At 38.0% G+C, this 26,744-nt stretch overlaps 1 protein-coding gene across 1 annotated transcript in view; it reads left to right on the top strand.

The window, feature by feature from the left end:
• The window catches only part of SNCAIP (synuclein alpha interacting protein), an 82,464-nt gene that overhangs the window by 34,019 nt on the left and 21,701 nt on the right, over positions 1-26,744 (top strand). Inside the window, exons 3-6 of the mRNA XM_030467240.1 lie at positions 8,635-8,707; positions 19,974-20,833; positions 22,503-22,682; positions 25,554-25,667. Coding sequence (XP_030323100.1) covers positions 8,635-8,707; positions 19,974-20,833; positions 22,503-22,682; positions 25,554-25,667 — 1,227 coding nt within the window. The remainder of the gene's footprint in view (positions 1-8,634; positions 8,708-19,973; positions 20,834-22,502; positions 22,683-25,553; positions 25,668-26,744) is intronic.

The following is a 26,744-nucleotide window of genomic DNA, read 5'->3' as shown; positions in this document are numbered from 1 at the left end:
CTACTGCTACTATTTCTACTATTTTGTATAGAGTTGCTATTTCATTGAATGCCTGATTAACAGTGGGCTTGGATACATAAATTAAATCTTCTATAAGAAAATGGTTAATTCAGTTTTCAGATCAAAATAAGTATGCAACCATCTCCTTCCACTTTTTTTCATAATTTTATAGTGTTTTGTTTTGTTTTATTTTGCTTTTCACAAAGGCCTTGGTTTTCCTTTTAGCATTTGGGACTCTTCATTCATTTTAAAGCATTCCAGATGCTTTATTTGCAGACAGTTTCCTTTTGGAGAGAGTTTTATTTTTACCTACTGTAAAGTTGAACTTTTATTTAAGAGGTGTATGGCAAATGTCCAAAATATTGTAAGACAGTGAGCCAATCTTGAAGGAATACCTTATTCTGGGCAACTTTCTTTTTATTACTGTTATATTCTAGATCATGTCCTAGTATCTGTTTCTGTACTCAGTTTTGTAAAACTGATGTAATAGATGTAACCTCTCCATGTCTCTCCCATTGTGGCTGTTGTTGCATACTGGTGGGTTGGGTTACTCACTTTTCCACTGAGCAGTTCATACTGCCTGTTTTAATAGACTGCTCTTTCATTGGATGCTGAACCTTGAATAAAAACCCACAGATTATAGAGGTAGCAGCTTTACTCCCTGCTTTAGCAGGTAGGAGAAAAAAAAAAATTGTTGCTAGAATCCAGATTAATGAGAGAACTCATGGTGATTCTAGTGCTCTACTCATGCCTCATCATATACAGTTTAGAGGCACCTAACATTCACAGTTTATCATTAACTGCCCTGGAAAGAGCAGCTGCACAGCATCAGTGTTAGCAATTTATATTGTTCCTGTTAGCCCTGTTTCTAATCCAGTGCAGCAAAGTACAGGCTGAAAATAACAGCAGCAGGAAGGCTGTTAAAATGATGCACTTAGAAATGTACCTGGATTAGAAAGCCACTATGAGTAGTTCAGACTCTTTTAGTTCATTTCATCTAAAATGACCAAAAAGAGACAATAGACAGAAATTTGCCTTAAGGGGTGATAAAATTTTCAGGAATTTGTTTTAAAGGGCAAAGAGGTATGTAAATAGTGTTGGTTTCTCTTTGTTGTTGTTGTTGACTACCCTACATTTGTATGTAAGAAAACAAAACTCTACATTTCTACAAAATCATAGTGTCATAAAACGTCTTGATTGGAGTGACCTTCAAAGGTTATCTTCCGACTCTCCTGTCACAGACAGGGACATCTTTCCCTGGACAGGTTGCTCCAAGCGCCCTTTTGGTGTATCGACATTGGCAAGCAACTAGATACCCAACAAGCCACTCTATTACTCCCCCTCCATCAACAAAATGGGGAGAAAAATGTAAGAAAAACCTTATGGGTCAATATAAGGACATGGAGATCACTCATCAATTACCATTATGAGCAAAACAGACTAGAGGTGGAGATACTAATTTAATTTATTGCCAGACAAACAATGTAGGATAATGAGGAATGTGAACAAATCTAAAAACACCTTTCCCTTGTCCCTCCCTTCTTCTACATTCAGCTTTACTCTGGACTTCTCTACCTCCTCCTTGCCTTGATCAACACAGGTAGATTAGGAGAATGGAGGTTGTGGTCAGTTGACAGGGCTTCATTTCTACCTTTCTTTCCTCTTTACACTGTTTTCTTGCTCCAGTGTGGTACAGTCCTTCACAAACTGCCCCACATTGGATCCTTTGCATGGGCTGCAGTCAGGAACAAATTGTTTCATCATGGGTCATCATTCATCACAGATCCTGCCAGGAAATCTAATCCTGCATGGGCTTCTCTCCACAGGCCACAGATCCTGCCAGGGAATCTACTCCTGCATGGACTTCTCTCCACAGGCCACACCTCCTTCCAGGGGCCTACTCCATTGTAGGCTTTTCAGAGGCTAAAGGTTCCTTCAGGGAACACCAGTGTGCTCCAGCATAAGGTGTTCTGTGGGTGCATACCTGCTCCACCTTGGTCTTCTCCGTGGTCTGTAGGGGAATCTCTCTCCAGTGCCTGGAGAATCTTCTTCCCCTTCTTCTTCACTGATCTGTGTGTCTGCACAGTTGTTTTTCTCATATTTTCTCACCCCTCTCTCAGAAATGCTGTTGTACAGTGTTTTTTACTCCTTAAAAGTGTTATCTTGGAAGTGCTCCATGCTTTGCTTGGGGTCCATCTTGGAGCCATTTGGAACTGGCTCTGTCCCACATGGGGGCGTCTGCTGGTGTCTGCTTCCTGAAGCCATTTCTTCATCCCTCTCTGCTAGTTTGCCATGTAAAACCAAATACAATTGTCAATCATGGGCATTCACCACTTCTCTGGGCAACCAATTCCAGTATCTAACCACCCTCATAAAAAAAATATTTACATTGTCTGAATTGACCTTCTTTACTGTCACTACAGCCCCTGATAAACAGTCTTTGTTTTCCTTATGAGCTCTGTTCATATACAGAAGGGCCATCAGAAGGTATCTCTAATAACCTCTCTGTCATCTCTGTGTTTCAACATAACTTCCAGGAGGATTTGTTCCACAGTGTTACTAGGCACTGAAGTGAGGCTGGCAGGTTGGTAGTTCCCAGTTTCCTTCTTTTTACACTTGTTAAAAATGGATGTGGTATTCCCTTTTCTACAATCACTGGAGACTTGACCTGATTGCCATGACTTCACATATAATTAAGAGTGGCTTAGCAACTACATTTGTCAATTCCCTCAGAGCCCTGCAATGCAAATACAATGCTTATTTTGCAAAGTAACATGGTACTAGTACAGATCCATCTGGCATAGTACATTTAAGTGTAGTTTGGACAGCAAGATAGGTTTCTGGTATTCTTGTTTACATTAAAGAGAAGTAGTATTCTGCCTGCAATGATATTTAGGAACCAAGCTGAATATTTTAATTTGTTCATAAAAAACTGCTCACAGATATTAATGAAAAAAAAATTACCTTTAAGTTGCATTAAGTAATAGGTACACTAAAAAAATTAAAATTATGTCTTAAACCACATTTTTATTGCACTGTCAAATTAAACCTATTTTATTTCTTGTTCTACAAAAATAATACCAAATGACCTAGTCATAACCAAAGCCTCTGATGCTAGATATTTGTAAACTGTTTGGGGTTGAGTGTACAGATCATGAATTTAAAGCCTGGATCAAGGCTGGGCCTAATTTGAAAGTCTGTGAAATGTGTGTGCAGTAAATGAATTACTGTAGGGAGAAAATTTGAGTGGCCAAAGCTCAAATGGATCTGAAACTGGCCAGAGCTGTGGGAGACAATGAAAATTTTTTTCAAATAAATTAACGGCAAAAGGCAGTGTAGACATGACATCAGTCCCTTACAGAATAAGGATGGTCACCTCACCAACAGGAATATAGACAAACCAGAGGTATTTAATGCATTCTTTGCCTCTGTTTTCAACACTGATGATGGATCAAGGGGTCCTCAGTACCCAACACTGGAGAACCATTTTTACCCCTCTTTTCATGGCTCTCATGTCAGTGGCCCACAAGATGGAGACCAGGCGAGACAAAGACCCCCCCATAAGTGAAGACAGTTTGTGACCATCTAAGATATAAAAGTCCTTGGGACCTGGCATCCCAAAGTCCTCAGAGCACTGGCGGATGTAGTTGCCAAGCCACTCTCCGTGATATTTGAAAAGTCATGGAAGTCAGGTGAAGCCCCTGGTGACTGGAAGGGAAACATCACACCCACTTTTAAAAAGGGTAATGTCCTGTTTTGAGCCAGGATAAAGGTAATTTTCTGTCTTGTACTTTTGATTTCAGCTAAGTCTCATGTAAGTAGCTGACATCTGTTACTCGGTTTAGTTGCCAGCATTAAACCCTGACAGGGAAAAAAGAGGACCCTGAAACTACCACTCTGTCAGCCTCACCTAGGTGCCTGGCAAGAGCATGGAACAGATACTCCCAAAAGACATGCTTTGGCACATGGAGGGCAGAGAGATGACTCAAGATTGCCATCATGGCTTTACTAGGGGCAAATCCTTCCTGACAAGTCCCTAGTGGCTTTCTAGAGCGGAGTGACTACACCAATCAACAAGGGAAAAGCAATGAATGTCATCAATCCACACTTCTGAAGGCCTTTGACACATTCTCCCACAATATCCTACTCACCAGGTTGGAGAGATAGGGATTTGATGAGTGGACTGTTCAGTGGATAAGGAATTGGCTGATGGTCTCATCCAGAGAGTCATGGTCAATGATTGAAGTCCAGATGGAAACCAGTGACAAGCGGTGTCCCTCAGGGGTCCGTACTGGGACCTGTACCATTCAGTGTTTTACACCTGAGGGTGTCCCTGCTTTCTGTATGGGGGTTGGACTAGATGACCTTTAGAGGTCCCTGCCAACCCAAATTAAATATTTTATCATTCTGTGAATTCAAACATAACCAAGCAACTGATGAGTTGTCAGATATTTTGAAAGAGCCTGAAAAACTTCATGTCAATCCTTGCCTAGCAGAGCAGATGTAAGCTATGTATGTTCAAGAGGATGACCAATCTCCCAGCTTTGCACTGCCTTGAAACAGGTTATGTCTTGAGCCTGTTGTCACCCCTCCTTGGCCATGGAAGGAGCTGGGGCATCCCTTAGGCTCCCACATGTGTACAGGTAACACACAGCCAGACTTTGCTTACCCAATGACCAGGACTTAGGTCAGCATGGAGGGTCTGACATAGCTGTGCAGTCATAGTCTCCAGCTGCAGTGTGTTGATTTCCCATCCAGCTGATGAGCTTATTGATAGTTACTTTTAATTTTTTTAGCTTTTTCACTTTCCAGTGAGAAAGTGGAGATGACCACAAAAAAGTTTATAAAAAGTATGAGATTCGGACACATTTTGAACAGTGTTAGTGTCCATGTAGGCCTTCTTTAAAGTTAAAGGGATCAATAACATACGAAGTGTCTATATAAGATCCTATAAATTATACCTAGCATAAATAACCTAACCAGTAAGATGCTGATCACAGCCATTAGGTAAGTTATTTTGGGGAGGGGTTATTTCTCATAGGCACTGTGCCAGCCTAATGTCTTTGCTCCACTGTTTCACTCTGAAGCTGCTTAAATTGACACTACTGTTGAGAAAAATCTTCCTGCAACCTCAGGCCAGGTATTATTCACTTCTTCTTGATGTACCTTGCTACTCCCAAATAATATCTAGGAAAAAGGGTAGAGGTGCACAGATATAAATGGTTAAGCAAATGTAGTATGGAGCTATTAGTTTAGTGGGATTTTAAGGTTAAGCAAATGTTATGCTCTACCGTAGCACATAAACTGGGACTGTTAAATGACTTGCTGTAATAAGAACACCTGGATACAAATTAGCTATAATGAAAGAAGGTGTCTGTTTTCCCTATCTAAATGAAAACAAAGAACTTTGAATTTATGAACAGAGCTCAGTTGCTGGTGTCTTGATCCAGTGAAAGTGAATTTGTTGGGTTTTCATACTGGCTCCCATTGGAGGAGGATATGGTATGTATGCATTTCTATACTGCTGTGCGTGATACAGTATTTATTCTTTTGGATACTTCTCAGAAAAAAGTAAGTCTACAAGTGGCAAACAAATGGCACAGCCTTGCTGGAGACTGGATTTTTTTCTCATGTGTTTGGTTTAAAATTCATTGCATTAAATTCTGAGAATCGTGTGAAATTTAAAAGGTTGACGCATTAATTCAAATTCCATAGCGCAGTTTGACATAGTAAATAAATGTTTTGTATGATAGGGGATGTTCTGGTTTTCCCTGATTTAATATTTTCTGTTGAAGAAAACAGAATATCTTATATTTGCATAGAGTACCTACTACTTGTTCTTGTTTGTTATTTACTCTTGATACTGTTCTTCCATCTTACAAAGCTCTAAAAGGGTCTACTGAAATTTGCTATTTCAGATTGGACATAGGTATCCCTTGTGTGAAGAAAAAGAACCCAGACCTCAAACAGCAATGAAAATCTGATGTGCTTAGCTCTGACATTGTCACTTATGCCATTGGGTGTGGCCTTTAACTCTGATTGACTTGGTTATTCTAACAATATCTAGAAATAGTGTTTGATTTTGTATGTAAAAACTATTTAAAATGTTGAATGCAAAAGGAGAAATAATTAACTTTAAATGCCATCAAAGAAGCATTAAGTCTATAATTCTGTTCCAGGGAAGGATTGCAATTTCAGCTTCTTGCTGTCCTGCTGTGATGACACTAGCAGGCTTGTAAACCCTGGTTGAAGAAGAAAACAAAACTGATGATAAGAGCTGGAGCTAGACTGTGAGAGAAGATAGTTCTGGAGGAAATAGCTTGCAATGTACTGTTCTTATGCTTGGGAAAGGTCCACTCTAAAGAGAAATTGTAGTTGCTTCCTGGAGCATAAGCCAGTTCTCGTCTTGACCACAAAACACAGATGGCAGAAATGTAATTCCTCAGAAGTCTTTTTGAGAATATGGATAAGTGGAAGGAAATCTGTTAATGAAATCAAACCAATATGATTAAAATGCATAATCAAATCTATAACTTTGAATAGATTTTTGGTGGCAGGAGGTGGTAACTGAATACATTTCAGTGCAATGCTTAAACAGAAAGAAAAGCTGTTCTTCCAGGAAAGAATAGGAAAAAAAGACAAAAAGAAAAATGGCTTTCTCTTTTTGAGGTTGCCTGACAAAACACATACCAATGGAATACAAAAGGCCTCATTCTAATTGAATTACAAACTGTGTAATAGTTTAAACTGCACCAGCTGGTCTTACGAAGCTACCACATTCCTTGGAGACATGTTCTTTGGATTCTCTTAAAGCTCTTAATAGACCAGTTTGCATTGCCTCCTGAGCCTTTGTGCTGAAACAGCAAGATGTATAGCTCAACAGCTCAGTCTTTATTAAACAGTAACTAGAGTGAAGCACAGCACATGGTGTTTGTGCATGTGTGTTTTTAACTTGTATTAATTTGTACTTAGTAGCATCTTTCTCTGTGTCTCTGTTCTTCTGCTCTTTGTTGCTTCAAGCTGTCACATCACGGAGCAGTCACAGCCTTATGGACAGCCTCTTGTTTAATGGGAGCTGGAGGCACTGAGTAGTTCTGGGGAGTGCTGCTGCACGTTTTAATTAATAAGTTCAGTGTTCATTCTGGGAATAATTAGGAGAGATTCTTGTAGTTGAGGTTTCTCAATACATCCCTGAATCAGGTCAGCAAGGGAAAAAGTAAGGCATGGGAGGTTTTTGAAGCTTAATCGAGTAACAACACTCAGTTGAGCAACAGCCTTAACCTTGCACCAGAGAAGTAAATTAACTTGCAATCTGCCACATGAGGTCAACTTTAGATTATTTTGAAAGATAATTGTGAGCTGTGCATTAGAAGCACATGTAACTTTGAATGACGAGCTGTTAGCTAAAAACAGGACAATGTATGACCATTTCTTTTCTCTGCGGAAAGCTTATGCAGTTTTATATGTAGTTGTAATGCTTCATTGGTCAATAGCACACCAGCTAAAAATATCTGTTTCTTTGAAAACGTATGGCGTTTATATATTCTTTAAAAATTCTCAGTTGTTCTAATCCTAAATATTTTTTCTGGTTTACTTTCCAAAATACTGTTTTTAATAGGTTTGTGTTTGTTTGGGGTTTTTTTGTTTGGTTTGGGGTTTGGGGTTTTTTTTTTTGGTTTTTTGTTTGTTTTTTGGGGGTGTGTGTGTTTGGGTTGGTTTGGTTTATTTTCATGTCAGCAAAGCATTTGAAATTTCACAGACATAATGATTTTCATTTGTTTATATGAAGATTCTTGTAACAGTTAAACATTTGATTAAGAAATACTTTCTATTAAAGAACTTATTTTCTGTATATAGAGAATGTGTAGTTTTATAGCACTGGATCGTGTGTCTTACCAAGGGTGTTCCACAAGTTTATAAGAAAAAGATTTCTGTTTAGTAAGATACATATGTTGTCCCTGGTTTTTTGTTGTGTTTTTTTTTCCTTTTTAATTCTGAATTCAGAGAATAGCATACTGATTAATGTCAGGCATATCCTGTAACATATAAGTAATAATGCAAGTTTGCTTTCTTGCTTGCCTTGGTTAGAGGAACAAGCCTGTTATCTGACACAAGTACGTACATGCATCCTTCTCTGAAACTGGGTCTCTAAAGTGCAGATATTCTGCATTACTTTTACATACTGGCTTGTAAAAGCACAAATTCTAATTTTAGCCATGAAGGATCTTACAATCACCATAATAGGTGGGAACAGTCCCTTTAGAGTGGGATACAGACCCTTTAGGTTTACTGTGAAGCATAGATTTGTTCTCACCTATTTTACATCTTAAATCCCATGGAAAGAATGGATGTATACAATGTATTTGTGACTTGAATAATGGTGATCTTCAGGAAGGAGAAATATGAAGTGGGGAATGCTTTGCTGTAGCTGTGAAAGTCTGTTTGGTTTCCCTCAAGCTGGAATACAAAAGCAAATGCCATCTGCTTTTCTCATGCAACCTGAGAAGATCATCTGATTGTTGAAAGTACCCTTGGGTGGTAAATTAAGGCTGTAACCATTATATCAAGACATCTTAAAAGTCTTACTTTTTATCTTTTTAAATTAATTATTTCACATTTTTCCCCTTTTTACAGTATTCTGTAACTTCTCTCAAGACCATCCCAGAATTATGTAGAAGGTGTGATTCCCAAAACGAAGACAGATCAGGTATGATGCCCACTTCTGTCCACTCATCATTTACTAAGGCTGCTTTTTATGGTGTACAACTTGTCAACAACAGCTTCTTGGCAGTGTTCTGTTGTTTTGTTTTCTCTCATTTTTTGTGCAGCTTTCTGGAAACAAGACCTTTTTTTTCTTTTCTTTTCTTTATTTTTTTTTCAACAGATGTTAGTTCATTAGAAGGAAAAAAGTTCCAAAAAAGGATTTGGCTGTATACAGATAAATGTAGGGCTTCATCTCAGCAGCTCCAAACCACAGTATATGCAACAATTTACTTGAAAACCCAAGAAACCATTGGTGACAAGATGTAATAATGTAGGCGCCAATGAAAAAATGTTGGATACATTTACTACCCATATGGCCATGACCAGTTTGAGGGATGATGTTTCGCCGGAGTCTGAAACTGTATCAAGGATGCTACATGATAGAATCTACTCTAGAGCATACTGTAACAGTTAAGATTAAAGGGGAGTTTTTGAGTTTAATAGTGTAAACTAAATGAAGAATCATGGCATATAGATGAGAACCAGCTGGAGAACTTCCCCCTGCCCCGTAACAAAAAGTGCATTCAGTGTTGGTTTTCACATTGTAAATGAGATTAATCCCCATTTGTTTTTCTCTTCCTGATGGAGAAGAAATGAATTGGTGAGAGGAGCATTTTTGTTAAGCTATGAAAAGTTTATTGTGCTTTCTGATGCTTTAGTTGAACTTTGGTTAATTTTGTTCCATCAAATACTTTTATAACAGAAATGGGAGACCTGGAATCTGGTGGGGTGGCAGAAGGCTTTTAAGTACTGCGCTATACTTTGTCAGCTTTTGTTTCTGTATTCTGTATTACAACTCCTTCCAGAGAGTTGTAAATTTCTGAAGTGTGTGACTAAGTCAGCTTCTTCTAGTAGAGTCATTAAAGGCCAGGTTATCACAGCCCTGTGCTGCTGCTCTTGGCAATAAAGGGAAGCAAAGCTCTCCTTACCATAGCTGCTTGCCAAGTTACTGTCCACACAGAGCACAGCAGTGATGGCACACACAGTATTACCCACATGCAAGCAGAGGGTAGGAAGAAGTGGAAGGGGAGAGGACCCCTGATTTGCCCTCTTTTGCTTTTGTCCCCTCTCCATCTTTCTCCTTACCCTATCCTTCCCACTCTCTCACCTGTTCTTACCCTATTCAATTCTCATTCTCCCATTCTTACCCCATTTCTCCCCAACATTCTTCCCTTCCTCTGCCTGCTCTCTCACTCTGCTGCCGTCCCTTCCATTCCTCCCTACTTCTTCCCCACTTCTTCCTCCTTTCTACACCTCATAATTTACTGCAATTCTCCTTACAATTCCTCCCCACATTCCTCTCACCATGCCACCCCTCTTTCTTTCTTTCTTTCTTTCTTTCTTTCTTTCTTGCTTGCTTGCTTGCTTGTTTGCTTGTTTGCTTGTTTGCTTGTTTGCTTGTTTGCTTGCTTGCTTGTTTGTTTGCTTGCTTGCTTGCTTGCTTGCTTGCTTGCTTGCTTCCTTCCTTCCTTCCTTCCTTGCTTACTTCCTTCCTTCCTTCCCTCCTACTTTCCCTCCTTCCTTCCCCCATTCTCCGAGCCTTTCTCACTGCCATTATCCCCACTGATTTCCTACCTGTTCTTACTATTCCTTCCCACCATTCTTCATCCCCATTCTCCTCACCCTAGCATTCGTACCCTCCAGTTGTGCAGAGCTTACCTTTTATCCCCCCATTCTTCCCTTTCCATCATTCTTTCCCACTATTCTTCCCATTGTTTTTTCCACCAGTCTTCTCTCCATTCTTTCCCAATATTCTTTCTACCATTCTTCTAGACCCTTCTTCCTCGCATTCTCACCATTCTCCTCCCCACCATTCACTGCTCCTCATTGTCACTGACTTCATTCCCCGCACAGTATGCTCCTAATCTCTTCTGTGCCTCCTTCCCCTTCATTTTCTGCCCACTACTGTTCCCTGCCCCTCTCCTCTGCCTGTCAGTATTAGCAGCTGATCATTTGGCAGCCAGGCATTATCTCATCTTGTTATAAAAAGAGTAAAAAACACTCATATACTCAGCTGCTCAAAGTGAGCAAGGTGACCCAGAGGAGAACAGATGCAGGGACAAGAATGGGCCCTAGGACATTCTCCTGGCTGGAATGTTCATGAGGCCTGCTCAACCACAGTGGCAGCATCAGTACCTGTTTTCAGGAAGAAGGTTCTTTTTAAAACTTATGTGGTAGTCTTAAAGTCAAATACAGGCCAGTACCAAAGATGAATCACTGGTTATAAGCTTACTGTTGTGGTTTCTTCTTCAGTCAGACATTTTTCAGTGATCATTTTAATGACATCTGCACTCATCTGTTGCCTTGAAAAGGGCTTGACAGAAGCAAGTACAAGCATTGCTGGAAGACAGTAGTAGCACTGGAGAGTTTGCTTGCTTAAAAAAGCTTTTAAGCTTTGCTTAGAAGTCTTGAGTCAAAAAAGAGGACCTTACCACTGATAATAGTACTGACAAAGTGGAAACAGTATTGAAATCTATTTTTTTCTCCCTACTTAACACATGTGAGTTTGGGTAAATTGGCAATATTACTCAAATTTTTTACTGTGCTTAATCACCAAGTAAATATATAGTGTTGAACAGGAAGGTGTCACTTTACATCCTTGTGCAGACATCAGTATCAGAATTATCTTGAAAAGTCTACAGAGTTGCATCAGTCAACATTATAAAAGGTCCCAGCTGTTGATTTTCATGCTAGCTTTTGATGCAGTGTCTTGCCTTCCTCATCCTGCAGACCATTAAAAAAATACTCCTCAAATTATTGTTGCTATGTGCTATTTTTGAGGAAGCTAGGTTGTATCATAAATCTTCAGTATGCATAACATTAATGCTAGTTTATACCAGTACTCCAGTGGCAATTTAAGTTATTACGTGGAGAAAAACTCAGAGATTTTACAAAGAGTTGATCCAGTTCTCTACCTCATACTGACTGTTGGTTAAAATGGAAGGATGTGGAAGTACAACTGTCCAAGAATTGATTTTTTTTTTAAAAGAACAAAAAGTTAAATATAAGTTAGCCATAGGATGAGACATGTCAGGCCCTAATGATCTAAAATATAATTCTGTATCAGCTTTGTCTCAGGAAAATATTTAATTCATTAACACGGTTAGGACAAAAGTAGATAAATTAAGATTCAACTTTATACTTAAAAATATATTTAAAAATGAAGACAAGATTTTTGCCAAAAAGATTGTTAGAGCAGATTTGAACCAGACAGTTCCTCTTGGTACATTTTTTAATTATACAGCTGATATTATGGAAGTCTTACTGTTCATTGTTTGCAGATGAGTTTAGTAAATAACCCTATAAATCCCATTTTCTTTCCCCATGTCATGTAAATATTGAATAGTATGCTAGTAACATATGAAAGTGTTTGGTTACATTGTTTTCAAATTACTCTAAACACTTCTAATCCTAGGCAAACATTCCAGTGTTTACCAGTCAGTGTGCTTTCTCAAGCACTTCACATAGACCTTTGAATAGCTTGTTGGTTTTTTTTTTCTTTCTTTCTTTAACTGTTTCCACTTCCCTGTAATTTTTGCCCAGGTTAAGTTGTTCTTTTGGACAATAAGAGATTAGAAAGGCTGAGAAATGTAGTGCAGCTTTTCCTCCCTGAATTCCTGCTGTCACTTCACTTCATCGGACCTCACTAGCCAGTGAGAAGGTCCTGTGGTTCCTTCCTCACTCTTTTGAAAGATGTACATGAAAGTTGTTCTGTAAGTATAGCCTCAGTCCTGAGTCCTCTGTGTCCTTCCTTGGATTCAGAGAATTCTGTATCAGCAAAATTCCAAGGGATTCTTGGGGATAAAGTATGTGTGTCAGTATCCCTGTTACAAGATAAAAGATAAATGGAATTGGAGAGAAGGTTTAGGACATATCCTGGTTTATCCACTATAAAGAGTGATTATAGGTAGTTGCTTTCTGTACCATCAGGCATTGAATTGTCTTTGTAACTAGCATAATAACAACTAAGATGGGCATTCTTCCTCTTCTAAGATAGAAAAGTAAAGAACGTGGTATAAAAATAGATCTAGGTAGTTCATTTTTTTCTAAAATGAAGTGTTAGCCAGCCTGCCGATTTTGTTCTGGTATTGCCTAGTGTAGAATGATGAAAATCAGTCCTTTGTGCTCTTATTATTAAACATGAAATTGGTTGCTTTCTGTCTGGGCAGATTTTCTAAGGCACTAAGCAAATGATTCAAGACGTCTGTGTTCAATAAGCTTTAATAGACCATACTATTGTTTGAAGTATATTGTCAGCTATCGTGACTTTTGATTGTCATTAAATGTATATCTCAAGTGAGGACAATATCCCACTCTAGACCTTTAGTCACAGGTTGATAAAAATCCCCAATAGTTATCCTTCTGTAGTGCTTTGTTCATTCCCAAAGTAACTGTCATTCACTAAATTATTCAGAAAATTCATTTCTTGTTTGAGAAAAAGAAATAAATCAGTGAATATAAAATCACACATGACTTCTATCTCAATCTCTTGGTAGTCTTTAGCTATACAGGAAATTAAATTTGATTTGAGGGCAGTGTTAGTGGCATGAATTTCACAGAGTCCGTTGTACTGCAAATGTCTCCCAGGTAAATGTATCTGAAACAATACCAAATTGGTTGGAAAATTCTTTGGTAGAATACTGAACAATTTTCTCAGAAAAAAAAAAAAGCCAAAACAACAATAATTAACAAACAGTAACAATTAAGATAGCTATGTATGTTTATATATGTAAATATACATATATGTATGTTTATACATAGCTGTACCTTTTCCTACCTTTTTTTTTTTTTTCACATCTTCCCTCTTTCAGTTTTACATATTTGTGCCAGGATAACATCTTCCAATTTTTCAATGGAACTTTACTTGCTACCTCCTTAGATCCGTCTGGCAAAGGGTAAACCTAATAGATTAGTTTTGAAATGTTGTTTACTGCTTATATATTCTCTACTTTTGAAATGGCAGGTTTTTTAGTGTTCTTCCTTAAGCAAAGGTAAGAAAAATTACTCATGCACTGGGGCTCATACTAATGTTTTAATTACCTGGGAAAGTTACAATGTTATTTAAAAGGATTGATTTGTATTTATTCTGTTTACCATTTCTTCTTTAGAGTGGCTTCAAATTCCATGCAAATGGGAACAAACTCTCTCTATTCTTATCTGTGCAGGATTGTTCTTTAATTTGGTTTGTTATGCTCTGCAGTTTACATTACAGAACTCTAAAATATATTCTTGGAAGTTATTAATATATTAAAACTGTAAAACAGTGCCACCTTCAGTTAAAATTGTTAAATCTTATTTCAGTGAAAAAAAGAGAAAGTAAACAAAACCAGAACTGGTTTTGATTAACCATCAACATTCAAGGGACTGTCTTATCCTCGCCCAAACCAGGACAGGGACACAGAGTCACAGAATCCCATAAGCTTTAGGCTAGAAAAGAACTTTAAGATCATCAAATCTAACTGTTAACCCAGCACACTTTCAGGTACACCACTAGACCATGTCCCTAAACACAGTGTCTACACATCTTTTATATACCTCCAGGGATGGTGATTCAGCTACTTCCTTGGGCAGCCTGTTCCAGTGTCTGACAACCATTTCAGTAAAGAAATTTATCCTAATATCTTATCTAAACCCTTCCTGGCACAACTTTAGTTCATTTGCTATTGTCCTATCTCTTGGGAAAAGAGACCAAATGACCTCTTTACAAACTCCTTTCATATAGGTGTGCAGTGTAATAAGGTCTCCCCTCGATCTTCTTTTCTCCAGTCTGAACACCATCAGTTCATTCAGCTCTTCACCAGCTTGGTTGCCTTTCTCTGGACTCACTCCAGCACCTCAGTCCCTTTCTTCTAGTGAAGGGACAAAAGTAAACACAGTATGTCACATGTGACCTCACCAGTATCGGGATGAGGGGACAATCACTTCCTTGCTCCTGCTAGTTACACTATTTCCATCTTGCCTAGACTGCTTTTGCCAAGAAAGGTTGGACCAGATGGTCCTCGAGGTCTGTTACAACCTTTTACAATTCTGATTCTGTGATATCAGCCAGGATGCTGTTGGCCTTCTGGGCCAGTTGGACACACTGCTGGCTCATATTCAGCCAGCTGTTGACTAGCATTCCAAGTCCTGTTCCTCTGGGCAGGTTTCCATCCCCTCTTCCCCAAACTTGTAGTGTTGCATAGGGCCCTTATGGCCAAAGTGTAGGACCCATCATTTGGCCTTGTTGAATCTTATACACTGGGCCTGTTCCCATCAATCCATAATCAAACATGTCCATATCCCTTTGCAGAGCCATCCTCCCCTCAGGCAGATCAAACCTTGCACCCAACTTGGTGTCATCTGCAAACTTACTAGGTTTTTGCTCAATCCTCTTCTACAGATCATTGATAAAGATATTAAACAGAACTGACACCAGTACTGAGCCCTGGGGAACACCACTTTCAACCAGCCACCAACTGGATTTAACTCCATTTACCACAGCCCTTGGGGCCCAGCCATCCAGCCAGGTTTTTTTTTACCAGCAAGTTGTACACCTCTTCAAACCATGAGCAGCCAGTTTCTCCAGGAGAATGCTGTGGGAAGCTGTCCAAAGCTTTACTGATGTCTAGGTAGACAACAGCCACAATCTCTCCCTTATCCACCAAGAGGGTCAACATGACATAGAAACAATCATATTCATGAAGGAAGACCTGCCTTTCATGAACCCAGACTGACTCAGCATGATCACCTGGTTTAACTGTACATGCTGCATCACCATAACCTTCCTCAGCAACGAGGTCAGACTGACAGGCTTGTAATTTCTCAGATCCTCCTTCCAGCCTCTCCTGTCGATGGGCATCACATTTGCTAACCTCTAGACAGCTCAGACCTCCCTGGATATCTCTTCATCTCTTGGATCCCCAGTATTGCCTCCAGTATTGGAGATAAATCAATATTAACAACCATGACAAATTTTCTAACAATTTCCCTAGTGCAGACAACACCTCAGTGTCTTTATACAAACGCAGAATCACATTGCTTTAAATGGGCCTGAAATATGTACAAGTCTTATTGATTCAATAGTCTCTGCTGAAGTCATATCATAAAGAAGAAGTTCAGGCATGTCTTTCAGAGGAATGTAAAACTCTAAATGTGAAACTTTGTATATACTTACTGCAGGCACCCAAATGATTATACAATGTGTGAGCAATATGGTGAAATACTGCATTAAAAATATATTTGACAGTTACAGGTAATTATCTACCAATAATGTAGATTATGTAGATCTAATGTAGATCTACCAATTATGTAGATTAAAGCTAATCCCAGACTTCCTTTATGATAGTAATGGAATGTGGAGCAAACTCTACATTGAGTTACTTTTTAAAGCAAGGGAGAAAGATTTTTAGATGAAAGGAAAGTGAATTGAATTAATTCATCCTTCAGCAGCAGTGGAGTCCACCTAACAGTGTCTGTTCTTGTATACAGAATCATAGGATACTTTGGTTTGAAAAGGACCTTCAAAGATAATAGAGACCAACACCCCGACCATGGGCAGGAACATCTTTCACTAGAGCAGGTTGCTTAAGACCCCAGCACGCTTAGGGACCGGGAATGCACAACCTGTGCACCACCCCTCATAGTAAGAATGCAAGACCTCACACTGGGCCTTATACAACTTTGTGAGGTTTACATCAGATCAACCCTTAAGCCTGATCAAGGTCCCTCTGCACAGCACCCCTTCCTCCAGGTGAACCAACTGCACAACAATTTCTGCTTGGTAAATCCATGCTGACTACTATTAACCTTCTTCTCTTATGTGTGCTGAGATATGACCTCCAGAATGAGCCAGTCCATCATTTTTCCATAGGATATACCTGCCCTGTAATTCTGCAGGTGCTCTCATAACAGATAAAGCTTCCTCTCTCACCTCCCCATGCCCTAGATACAGAGATGATGCTGAAAAATGCTCCAGCAAAGGCTTCCAGTTGGAAGCACATTAGAAGGATTCTTTATTTTTTTTTTAGAAATGTAAATTTCTATCCATAAAATAAAGTATGAGGAAGAGATTAAATTGTAAGGTAAGTTGCTTCCTAACTCTCCCCCATTCTGATTATTGGCCTACAGTAGTTCTAGGATGTCTATAAATAAATAAATAATTTAAACTATAAATAAGCCCACAGGCCTTCTTACTCACATTCTGCATTTCCTCTTCCTGAAGAAGAGGTTAGAGGACAATAAAGGATAAAGAATAAAGATAATAAGAATAAAGATAATAAAGATAAGAATAAAAAAATAAAGAGGATAAAGAATTTATTTTGTAATTCTGACCCTTGCAGGTTATCTTCAGATACTATTTTCTTTAGTGTCAAGAAAATGCTTTGGTACCCCAGCTGTATCAGGCAGCATGACACTTCTTTACCAGTGTGAATCAAGAAGTTTCCCCTGTTTTTGTGTTTCTGTCTCTTTACTTCAGTAACACAACAAGAGATTGTCCAAATCTCTCATATTAGAGAATAAAATTTAAAAAGATAATTTTGGCAACATAGTCGGAAAAAAAGTTGCCATCACCTTTTTATATTTGAGAATATTGGTACCTAGAAGAGATATATCTTATCTAAGATCACACCAGAATTACTTGCCAGATTCTGGAATCGCATTAGCTGCTCCCCATTCTAATTCCCTGCCTTGAACTCAGGCCATCCTTTACTGTTGTTTATAAAAGAATCAAACAGTATTTATTTGACCCATACTTTTAATGGCCCTTGCATAATTTCATAAGTATGGAGAGAGGAGTAAAAGGCTTTTCCCCTGAAGCAGCTATTGAGAACTAATTGCATAATTCCCACTGTGCTGTTGCTTTGTGGGCAGCACTTGCTTTTGCTTCTTCAGGGAACAAGCATCTGAAAACAGAAAGGAAGAGATTCAAGCAATACCCTTGCCCACTTTGGCCTATGGTTTCAGTGTTGTGAACAGGGAAACAAAGCTGTAGCTGCCTAAATGCTGTTGCAGCCTGTACAGCACCCAAGTAGAAAACTGCACCAAGGATTGTGTCTAGTAGTTTGACTTGCTCTTTTTCCCACTGCTATGTGGTTAAATTCTATGTTCTAATCCTTTATTAAACACGGTATAAATTCGTCATCCCGGTGAAGCACAAGTTTGAAAGTCAGTAAATATATTGCTAACAGTTCTCAGTGTTCCAGTTTGTTTTCTGGGAAAACCAAGTTTGTAAAGAGGTGTTGGGAAGAAAAAGTGGAAGTACCTTATTGTACTCTAAATGTAATGAAAGAAAAGAGAAATACATAAATACTTGACTTTACAATGATCCAAGACAGATGTGTAACAAAGGTCATTGTTTCTTCACAGTGTCCTGTTTAACAGTGGTTTATGTAAATGTGTGCTATTAAGGTTAGAAAGTGGAGAAGCCAAGCAACAAAACTAAGCTTGAATAAAGTGATGACAAACAAAATGTTGATGCCTTTTCCTCTGTCTAGACCCCTGTGTTGAAAGCAGTGTTTTCACAAAACTCAGACAGAATTCGTTTCCATACTGAGTGCTTAATAGTTCCTGTCAGACCAAAACAGCTGGGAAACATATGGTATCCATTTCCCTGTATCACTTGGAAAAAATTTCACATGTAAATAAAACCAACATAAAAGTGTAGGCCTTTGAACCTAGAATCTTATACAATACATAAATAAGTCAGTACAGTGCGTTCTTTGTATTGGCCCACAAAGTTACATGCCTTTTGATTATTATTATTTTTATTTCTTCTTCAGAAATGTATTCTTAAGCACTTCCAAAAGTATTAAGGTAATTTTCAGACATCCGTAACTACTCAGCTATACTAATCTTTCACTTCAGACATTAATGTTGCACTGAAAGTGTATATTTCTGTTTCCTTAGGAAGGTGCTCATGGCAAATTGTGTGTTTTGACCACAAATTAGATCCCACTGATACACAGTTAACATGTGTAATAAATCTGGTTTGTTTAAACAGTATTCTTGACATTCAGAATGTGTTAACTCTTAGTGTATGTTGGAAAAGGCATAGAAACTGCCTAAAAGCTGTAGAGGTTATAGTGCTTCTCCACCGACAATAACAAAATACAGAAACCTCTCTGCCAAAGTCCCACTGATTATGGAGATCTTAAATTTTGCCAGCTGGGACTGTGAAAGAGTGCAAGCTGAGTAGGATTGAGTTCAAGTTCAGGAAGATTAAGAGTTCAGGTGCCTTGAGCTCCCTTTCTTCTCTGCAAGCCAGATTCACTGGTCTAACTATATCCTGCAAGGCACACAAATGGTCTGAAGAGTCTGTAGCTATATGTGTGTGTGTGTGTATAAAAGGCATGGAAAGTTTGACAGAGAAGCCCAACATACACTGTAAGGGTGGAAAAAGATACCTCATACCTGACTAAGTACATTTAATTTTCAGATCAGAGAATCACAATATTGTTATAGTTGGCAGGGACCACTTGAGCTCATCTGTCCCAGTGGCCCTGCTTAAGCAACGGTACCTAGTGCAGGTTAAATCCAGGACTATGTTCAGTCAGATTAGAATCTGTAGAGGGAGACATGTCTGGACAACCTGTGCTGATGTTTGATCAGCCTCATAGTGAAAAAGTGTTGTGTTCAGATGGAACTTAGTGCTCATAGCCTCTTGTCCTGTCAGTGGTTATTGTGTAGGGGACCCTCCCTCCCTTTTCTTCATTACTTCCATCATGTAATTATACAGAAGGATAAGATTCCTCTGACCCTTCTCTAGGCTGAGCAGTCCCACCTCTCAGTCATTGTTTATATGAATTTCAAGTTCTTGTATGAAAAATACATCTAGCAGAGATAATAGGCCTTGTCAATTAAATGGTTATTACTGTTGCTAAAAAAATCCACTAACAAGTTTTGACTAACTTTTTTGTTGACTTGTGATACATGTCCATGCAATTAGAAAAATGCAGAGTGCAAACTAACATGGTTTGGCGGGACCATTGTAAATGCCACTAGGCTCTTAATGATGTCCATTACTTATGTAAAACTACTTTATTTGTAAGTGTTTAAAATGTATGTCTTGTTTGAAGAAAGTTCCTTTTCTGGAGTGTCAAATTCTCCAGCTGTTTTGATGGAGATGCAATTAAATCTGCTTAGAGTGTTTCCAGTGTTTGGCCAGGTATATATTTAAAGCATGCTATATCCTGTAACACGTGTGGTTGTAATACATTCCTTTGTTTCTTTAGTTTCCAGCAGCAGCTGGAACTGTGGAGTCTCAACTCTTATCGGAAATGCACAGAAACCAACAGGAATTGCAGATGCATGCAATAAATTCAGACCAGTGAAGAGGGTTTCCCCATTAAAACACCAGCCAGAAAGCTCTGAGAACAATGAAAGTGATGACCAGAAGAACCAGAAAGGGGAATACCAAAAAGGCAGTGATTCTCAACCTGCACCTTCAAATGATGACCAGAGCCCAGGTGGAGAGAGTCTTAAAAGCAAAGCCATCGAGCCTCCTGTTCTTCTCGGGGAGCTGGAGCACTATGACCTGGATATGGATGAAATTTTGGATGTGCCTTACATTAAATCAAGCCAGCAGCTTGATCCTTTTACAAAGGTAGCTCCTGAGAAAAAACTTCTGGGTGTGTGTTCAACAGTGAATGGTATTAGTGGCAAGACTTGCTCTGCAGGGAATACAGAGAGCTTGCCTGCTGGCGGGACTCAGTTCTGTGTGCTGTCCCCTGTGAAAGGCTCTCAGCTGAGAAAAACGCAGCCCATTGTCCTTGATCAGCACAAGCATTTAACAGAAGAATTGGAGCTTTCCCAGCCTTTAGTTAAGTGTAGCTCAGCCCATGAATCTGAAGCCCAAGGCAAGGGCTTCCTCAGCAGGACATTGGTCGATCCTCACGCTCACAAAACAGAGAAGACGATGCCGAATTGCCACCTGAGGACTTTCCACCCGCAGACAGCAGTGGCAGAAAGCAAGCAGCTGGAGGAACTGAGCATGAACTGGAGCACTGCAGGGGGCCCTGAAGAGAGGAGCGACGAGGTGAAAAAAGTGAAGAGCATCTTAAACATTGTAAAGGAAGGCCAAATATCTTTATTGGTAAGTGTCAAGTTTTTCATAAAATACATAGAATAGGGGCAATTTCTGATGGGTTTTATTAAGCTATAAGAGCTGATGAAGAGCTTCTTTTGAACAGTTGTCCTTTTTACCTTTTTATGCTTGTTAGAAATCGAATATATGGGCTTACAGATGGGAAGTTTTAATCTTTAAAAAAAGCTGTAGAAAAAACGAAGATCCTGGGTTTATGTGCATGTGTCCAAGATTGCTAGCTTATGCTAAACACTGAAATCATGTAGGAGGCAGGCATTGTACCTCTTGAGATCATTTAAATATAGAGTTTGGATCTTAACTGAATTTTGCTTTTCACATTTGTGGGTCACTGTTCACTTACTGCTGGTTTACCTCAGCTGTTACTTAGAGGCTGATGATGGGAACAGAGGGGCTTCTGTTGTATTCTGATTATTATTCAGGAGTGATTTTTTCTGTCTTGTTGCAAGCAGCATTCTCAGACAGGAGCTTTCTCTAAAGCCTCATTGACCTCTGACCCATATGAAGTTTTTTTAGTAAATTCTGGCACTGTGATTCGGCATTATCAATGATGGTTTCCAAAGCAACTAGATGCAAGTTAGCACAATGATGCAGAGCATGTGATCTCCACTCAGAACAGCTGGTGGAAGCACAGTGTGTGTATAAGAACTGTTTTTGTTAGATTTTGTTTAGCTTCTCTATTTACCAGTCTAACTCAAGCACAAATACACAGTATTGACATAGCAGCAAGAACAAGGGTAAATATTCAAAGTCTACATAAAAGAGAATGTTAGATTGCTCAATAATAAATAAAAGCAAATTAAATTCACCCTGAAACAGGGACTGGGGGGGGAGGGAGGAAATAGAGGTCATCAGGAGTAGGTAGATTGAAAGAAAACGCTTATTTTTCCACATATGGCAAAATCTCTGAATGAAGTAGATTTATTGAACAGCAGTCTGGCAAGTCTGCACAGCTCTAGGAACCTACCATTGCTACTCTTTGACTCTGCCTTCTAGTTTCCTTCATGAGTTTCTTGATCCAATTTTTTTGTCTCAAAATTATATTTGGGAAGAAATACTGTATTAATTCATGGTTATGTAGTACTTTTGATAAATATTCCAACTATTTTTTTTCTGTGTGTGGAAACAAGATATGAAATAAAAGTCTTCTGTTATGTTTTTTAATTACATTTTATATTGTGCTTAGTACAATATAATTATGATTGCAAAATTGATAAATTAATAAGAAACTTTTTTAGGAGTTAGGAATGTTTTCTGTACAGTTACTCATTAATATAATAAAAAATAGAAAAAGGAGAGAAACTAAATAGAAAATAATAAAAAAAATTAAATTATTAAAATATTGTAATTTTTGCAGCTTCTTCATTGAACAAACTAGTACAAAGACAAAGCTACTCCAGATCTTCTGCTGTTGTATGACAATTGCATGAGAATGTGAGAAACACAGTGAATCAAGCCAGTGAACTTCGGCCTCTATCCTTTTTGCTACTAATATCCAAGTTCTGTGTAGTGAAGTGAAGAGCTTCTGGTTTTGAGTTATAAAAGAGTATGCCCACAGGGAAACATCTTTGTATTTGGCTTGTGTCTTGGGCTGTGAGGCTTAATGTTCTCTGCATCTTTTTACCCTTATCTGTAGTAACATAATGCCTTGTTTTAACAGCCACATTTAGCAGCAGATAATCTGGACAAGATCCATGATGAATGTGACAACAATCTGTTGCATGTAGCAGCATCAAAGGGACATGCAGAATGCCTGCAGCATCTCACTTCTTTGATGGGTGAAGACTGTTTGAATGAACGAAACATTGAGCAGCTAACTCCAGCTGGATTAGCAATAAAGGTAAATTAGCCTCTGCCTCTAGTATATAATGTGACATAAAGGGTGATTCTGCTTTTTTCTGTGATGGCAGTGGGTAGTACATCCAGAAAGTAATTATTTTTCAAGTGCTTTGTTAACTAAGAGCAAAAAGAACTGTTGGATAGTACCACACAAACAAATAGAAATGGATTACAATGCAGGATGAGTTATCAGCTGTGTCACACTGACCTTTTGTATGTTGTTGTCAATGCAGTTTCAGTTCTAACTCAGTTGACTGAAAAAGTGCTACATTTTAAGGAACTTTCATTGAACTCGGACTCAGTTTCTTTAGAGAACATAATGTTGTCTTGTTTTGTTGTTTGTTTTTGTTGATTTATTTGGTTTTGAGGGGTTTTTTTTTCACAAATATGGGTATAATCTTGTAAAACAAGTTTGAGAACATGTTTACAAAGCATTAAAAAACCTCAGATCCACATCTGGAGATGAAACTTCTTGGCTGTCTAGAACAATCACACTGAAGTTAAAATGCTGATATTGCAGAACAAGCTGTCAGAAACTGCAAAAGTTGAGGTCAAAGTTTACCGGGAAAGGTATTATGTAGGAAAATGTGAAAATTATTGGTGTTGCTGAATAAAATAAAACATACAGGTGTACAGGAAGGCTGATAATTTAAGCATATTGACTTGGGTTCTTTCATTCAGTGAGACTGAATGGTTGAATGCCATTACTTTCAGCCACTAGGTACTTTAAGAAGAAACAAAGAAAGGGTGAAATATAATAAGAGTTTCTGTTTCCTTGAGGTTTTACTGTTACTTGCTTCTTGGGAAAACTTTAGAAAGTGACAGCCTGCAGGTTTGCATCCTTGAGATATCATTTTAGTGACTTAGGGCCCGAGTACAGGTTTAAGGGTGGCTTTTTAAAAATTATTTTTCCAGGACAAAGCATATGAATATATAGTTAAACTTAAATGTAGTCATGCTAATGAAACACTGTTTTAAAGTTAGCTATTTAGCTTCAATGCCTTTGCCCATGTCCCAGTTGAGTGGTTACAACATGCCAATTTGAAGTCCTACAGTTTCAGTTGGAAATAGTTTTCTTTCTTTTTTTTAGAGCCTCAGTATACAATGTGTTTATAAACCAAAAAACCTTTTGCCTTTTTCTCCAGAAAGTTTGGCTTTTTTACTATTGGGTTCTTTTGTTTTCTATAATACTTGAGCATGCTTTGACATTTTCACAGAGAAGTGTGTAAATTTAGTGGAGTTCTTCATGTAAGTACTTCTAATGACCCACATGACTGGACTTGTACTGGATTATTGCAAAGTTTTGTGAGAGTCTTAAAGTAATCTGGCATTTACTAAACGTTGTAGTTCTGTATCCTTACTCCCAAAGTATTTTTGAACACTGATAGAATGGACTATTTTCTTGCTTTTCTTGCATGTAACTCCTATAATGTTACATGATGTGGGATGTGCACTTACGTTCCACAAGAATAATGACTATCAGAACAGAAGACAAGAACATAAATTTCCATGGAAGAGAATGTCAACAATTTAGTGATGATTCAGTTTACTGTAATTAACTGTGGAGAAATCCTTGCCATATTTGCAAAATTATCTTATTTTGCAGGTGCCTAATTTTATTAATTCTCTACCTTAATATGATGAGGAGGATTTTTCTAGTGTTAATAAAAAGAATATACGTAGATGAATTGTTTATGAATCTATTTCATTGCTGAAATTAAATGGAGGAAAGTAGTACAGGAAAGCAATGTGCATTTTTGTGTTTATATACATACATACATACATATGGAAGGAAGAATACATATAGCAAATTACTTTTATATAGCGCTTTTCTTCCTCCTGTATAATTTTAAATGGGTTGATATTTATCACATTCTTCTCCTTGATTTTATAAAAATAAAACTGCAATGTGAAATTGATATTTCTTTCCATCTTATAATATCTTTTTCCATTTTAGGCAAACTAGCAGCTTTATGTTATAAATGTTGACCTCTGAGATTTTGACTGAGCAATTGAAATACTTGTTTCAGCTATAAGGAATATAATAGCCTATATGAACATGAGTTGAAAAACAAGGTTAGATCAAGCTGGAATGTAGGTCATGACAAACTGCATTTACCAAGATAATTTTACGAAAAAGGAGCTGCAGCTAGAGAAGCTACTAAAAACTCTTGCCTTTACACTGGATCACAAGCATGCTCTGAATAAAATATTCATCTGTTTTCACAGCATCTACATCCTCCTTCACAACACCTTGCAAATTGCTGGAAGTGTCCATAGCAGTTTAGGAATCTTGAAATTTGCCTGTAGAAGGTGTTCAGGTCAAGAACCACCTCCTTGTTGGTGTTTGAACAGTATCTGTTACTGATAGGTCATAATCCACAAGGATTAGGTGTTCAAATACTACATAAATATGTGATTTCCTAACTTAGGAGTATGCATTTAATTAATGATTAATGAAGCCCTTAGACTGTGGGTAAACTGTTCACTCTGCTCCAGGAAACCATTTAATTCAGTCATTGAATATACAGCCTTTTACAGCCTTGCCATACAAGTGATGAAAGCAACTCCAGCTTCATTCTGAGTGATCTGAGAGTAGGGGCCAGGCTGTGTATGTAATACTATTTGACTGCCTCTTTCACATTGCTCATTTCACTGTAATCCATAGACAAACTATGATTGATCCAGGGCAGCCAAATAAACAAGTGCATTTATCTGAGAGTAGATAAAAGAAAATATTTTCAAACAAATTGGAATTCCATAAAATTTTAATAATTATGATAATCTTTTCCTTTTTTTGGTAGATGTGTTTAGAACCAAGAGAGTTGGAATTTAATTTTTTATCTTTTTTTTTTTTTTTTCATTTGTTTAGAATGGTCAGCTGGAGTGTGTACGGTGGATGGTGAGTGAAACAGAAGCTATTGCAGAATTAAGTTGCTCAAAAGACCACCCGAGCCTTATTCATTATGCAGGATGCTATGGTCAGGTATGATTTCCATTTGCTTTTTAAAATACCTTGTTTAGATGCTCATACAGTAATTTCAATTTAAGGCATCCTTAGAATTTTGTGGCTTTTAATTACAGGTGTTCTTAATTAGTTCAAATATAACAAAATCTTTTCCAACTTAATTTATATAATTTTTATGTATTTTCCCTCTTCAGTCTCTCATTGATCTTTTTATTTTTTTTATCTTTAAATAATTGCTAGGAGAATATTAGCTGGCACTTTTGGCCAACATCTAGGGAGATAACCTGATATTGTCCCTATGGTACTCCTAGGACACATCAAATAATATTCAGACATTTTGGAATAGTTCACAGTCTCTTTCTAGGACAGACTAATCTCAAAATATTTCTGATGAATTTTGGCAATTTAGGAATTCAGGATACTGGAAGTGAATTGTGGTGAAACTTGAACATTGTTTGTTTAGTTGTAGGCAGTTTTATGGAGAACTGTGTATAGAAATACATTGTAAACCAATCCTGTTTCACACCTAACTTATCTATAAAACTGAAGATGAGAAACCACAGAAGTACAAAAATTTTGTGGATTGCTAATATGTGGAGAAATATATATAACTTAATGCACAGCATTCTTTTTCCACAGAGTCTGTTTTCCCTAAGTAGACCTTTCACTAAAACATCTTCAAAAGACCTTCTCCAGGATCTACGACACCAAGAACAGTGATTGGTTATTCTTCACTAATATCTTTCGCACATGGGCTGCTTTATCATTTTGCCAAACATTAAGGATAAATGTAGAAAACCCACTATTTTTGTGCTACTGTTATTTTTCTTACCTGTTAAGAGGGAATAAGTACAAGGTAACCACCAAGAAAATTGTCTTTTTCTTCTCTGTAAAAGTAGTGGTGTCTCATTCATTGTCACACAATTATTATGGCAATTTTCGTCTATGTCATGGTTTAACACTGGCCTGGCAATTAAACCGAGTGACAGATGCTCTCTATTAATCTCTCTCTCCTCCCTGGTAAAGAAAGGAGAGAGAATAAGGGAGAGAGACTTACGGGTTGGAAACTAAACTACACAACTTTAATAAAACAGT

The sequence above is a fragment of the Calypte anna genome, chromosome Z (assembly GCF_003957555.1).
Source record: "Calypte anna isolate BGI_N300 chromosome Z, bCalAnn1_v1.p, whole genome shotgun sequence".
Classification (NCBI taxonomy): Eukaryota; Metazoa; Chordata; class Aves; order Apodiformes; family Trochilidae; genus Calypte; species Calypte anna.
Note: the sequence above shows the minus strand (reverse complement) of the source record. Positions and strands in the feature narration are given on the sequence as shown.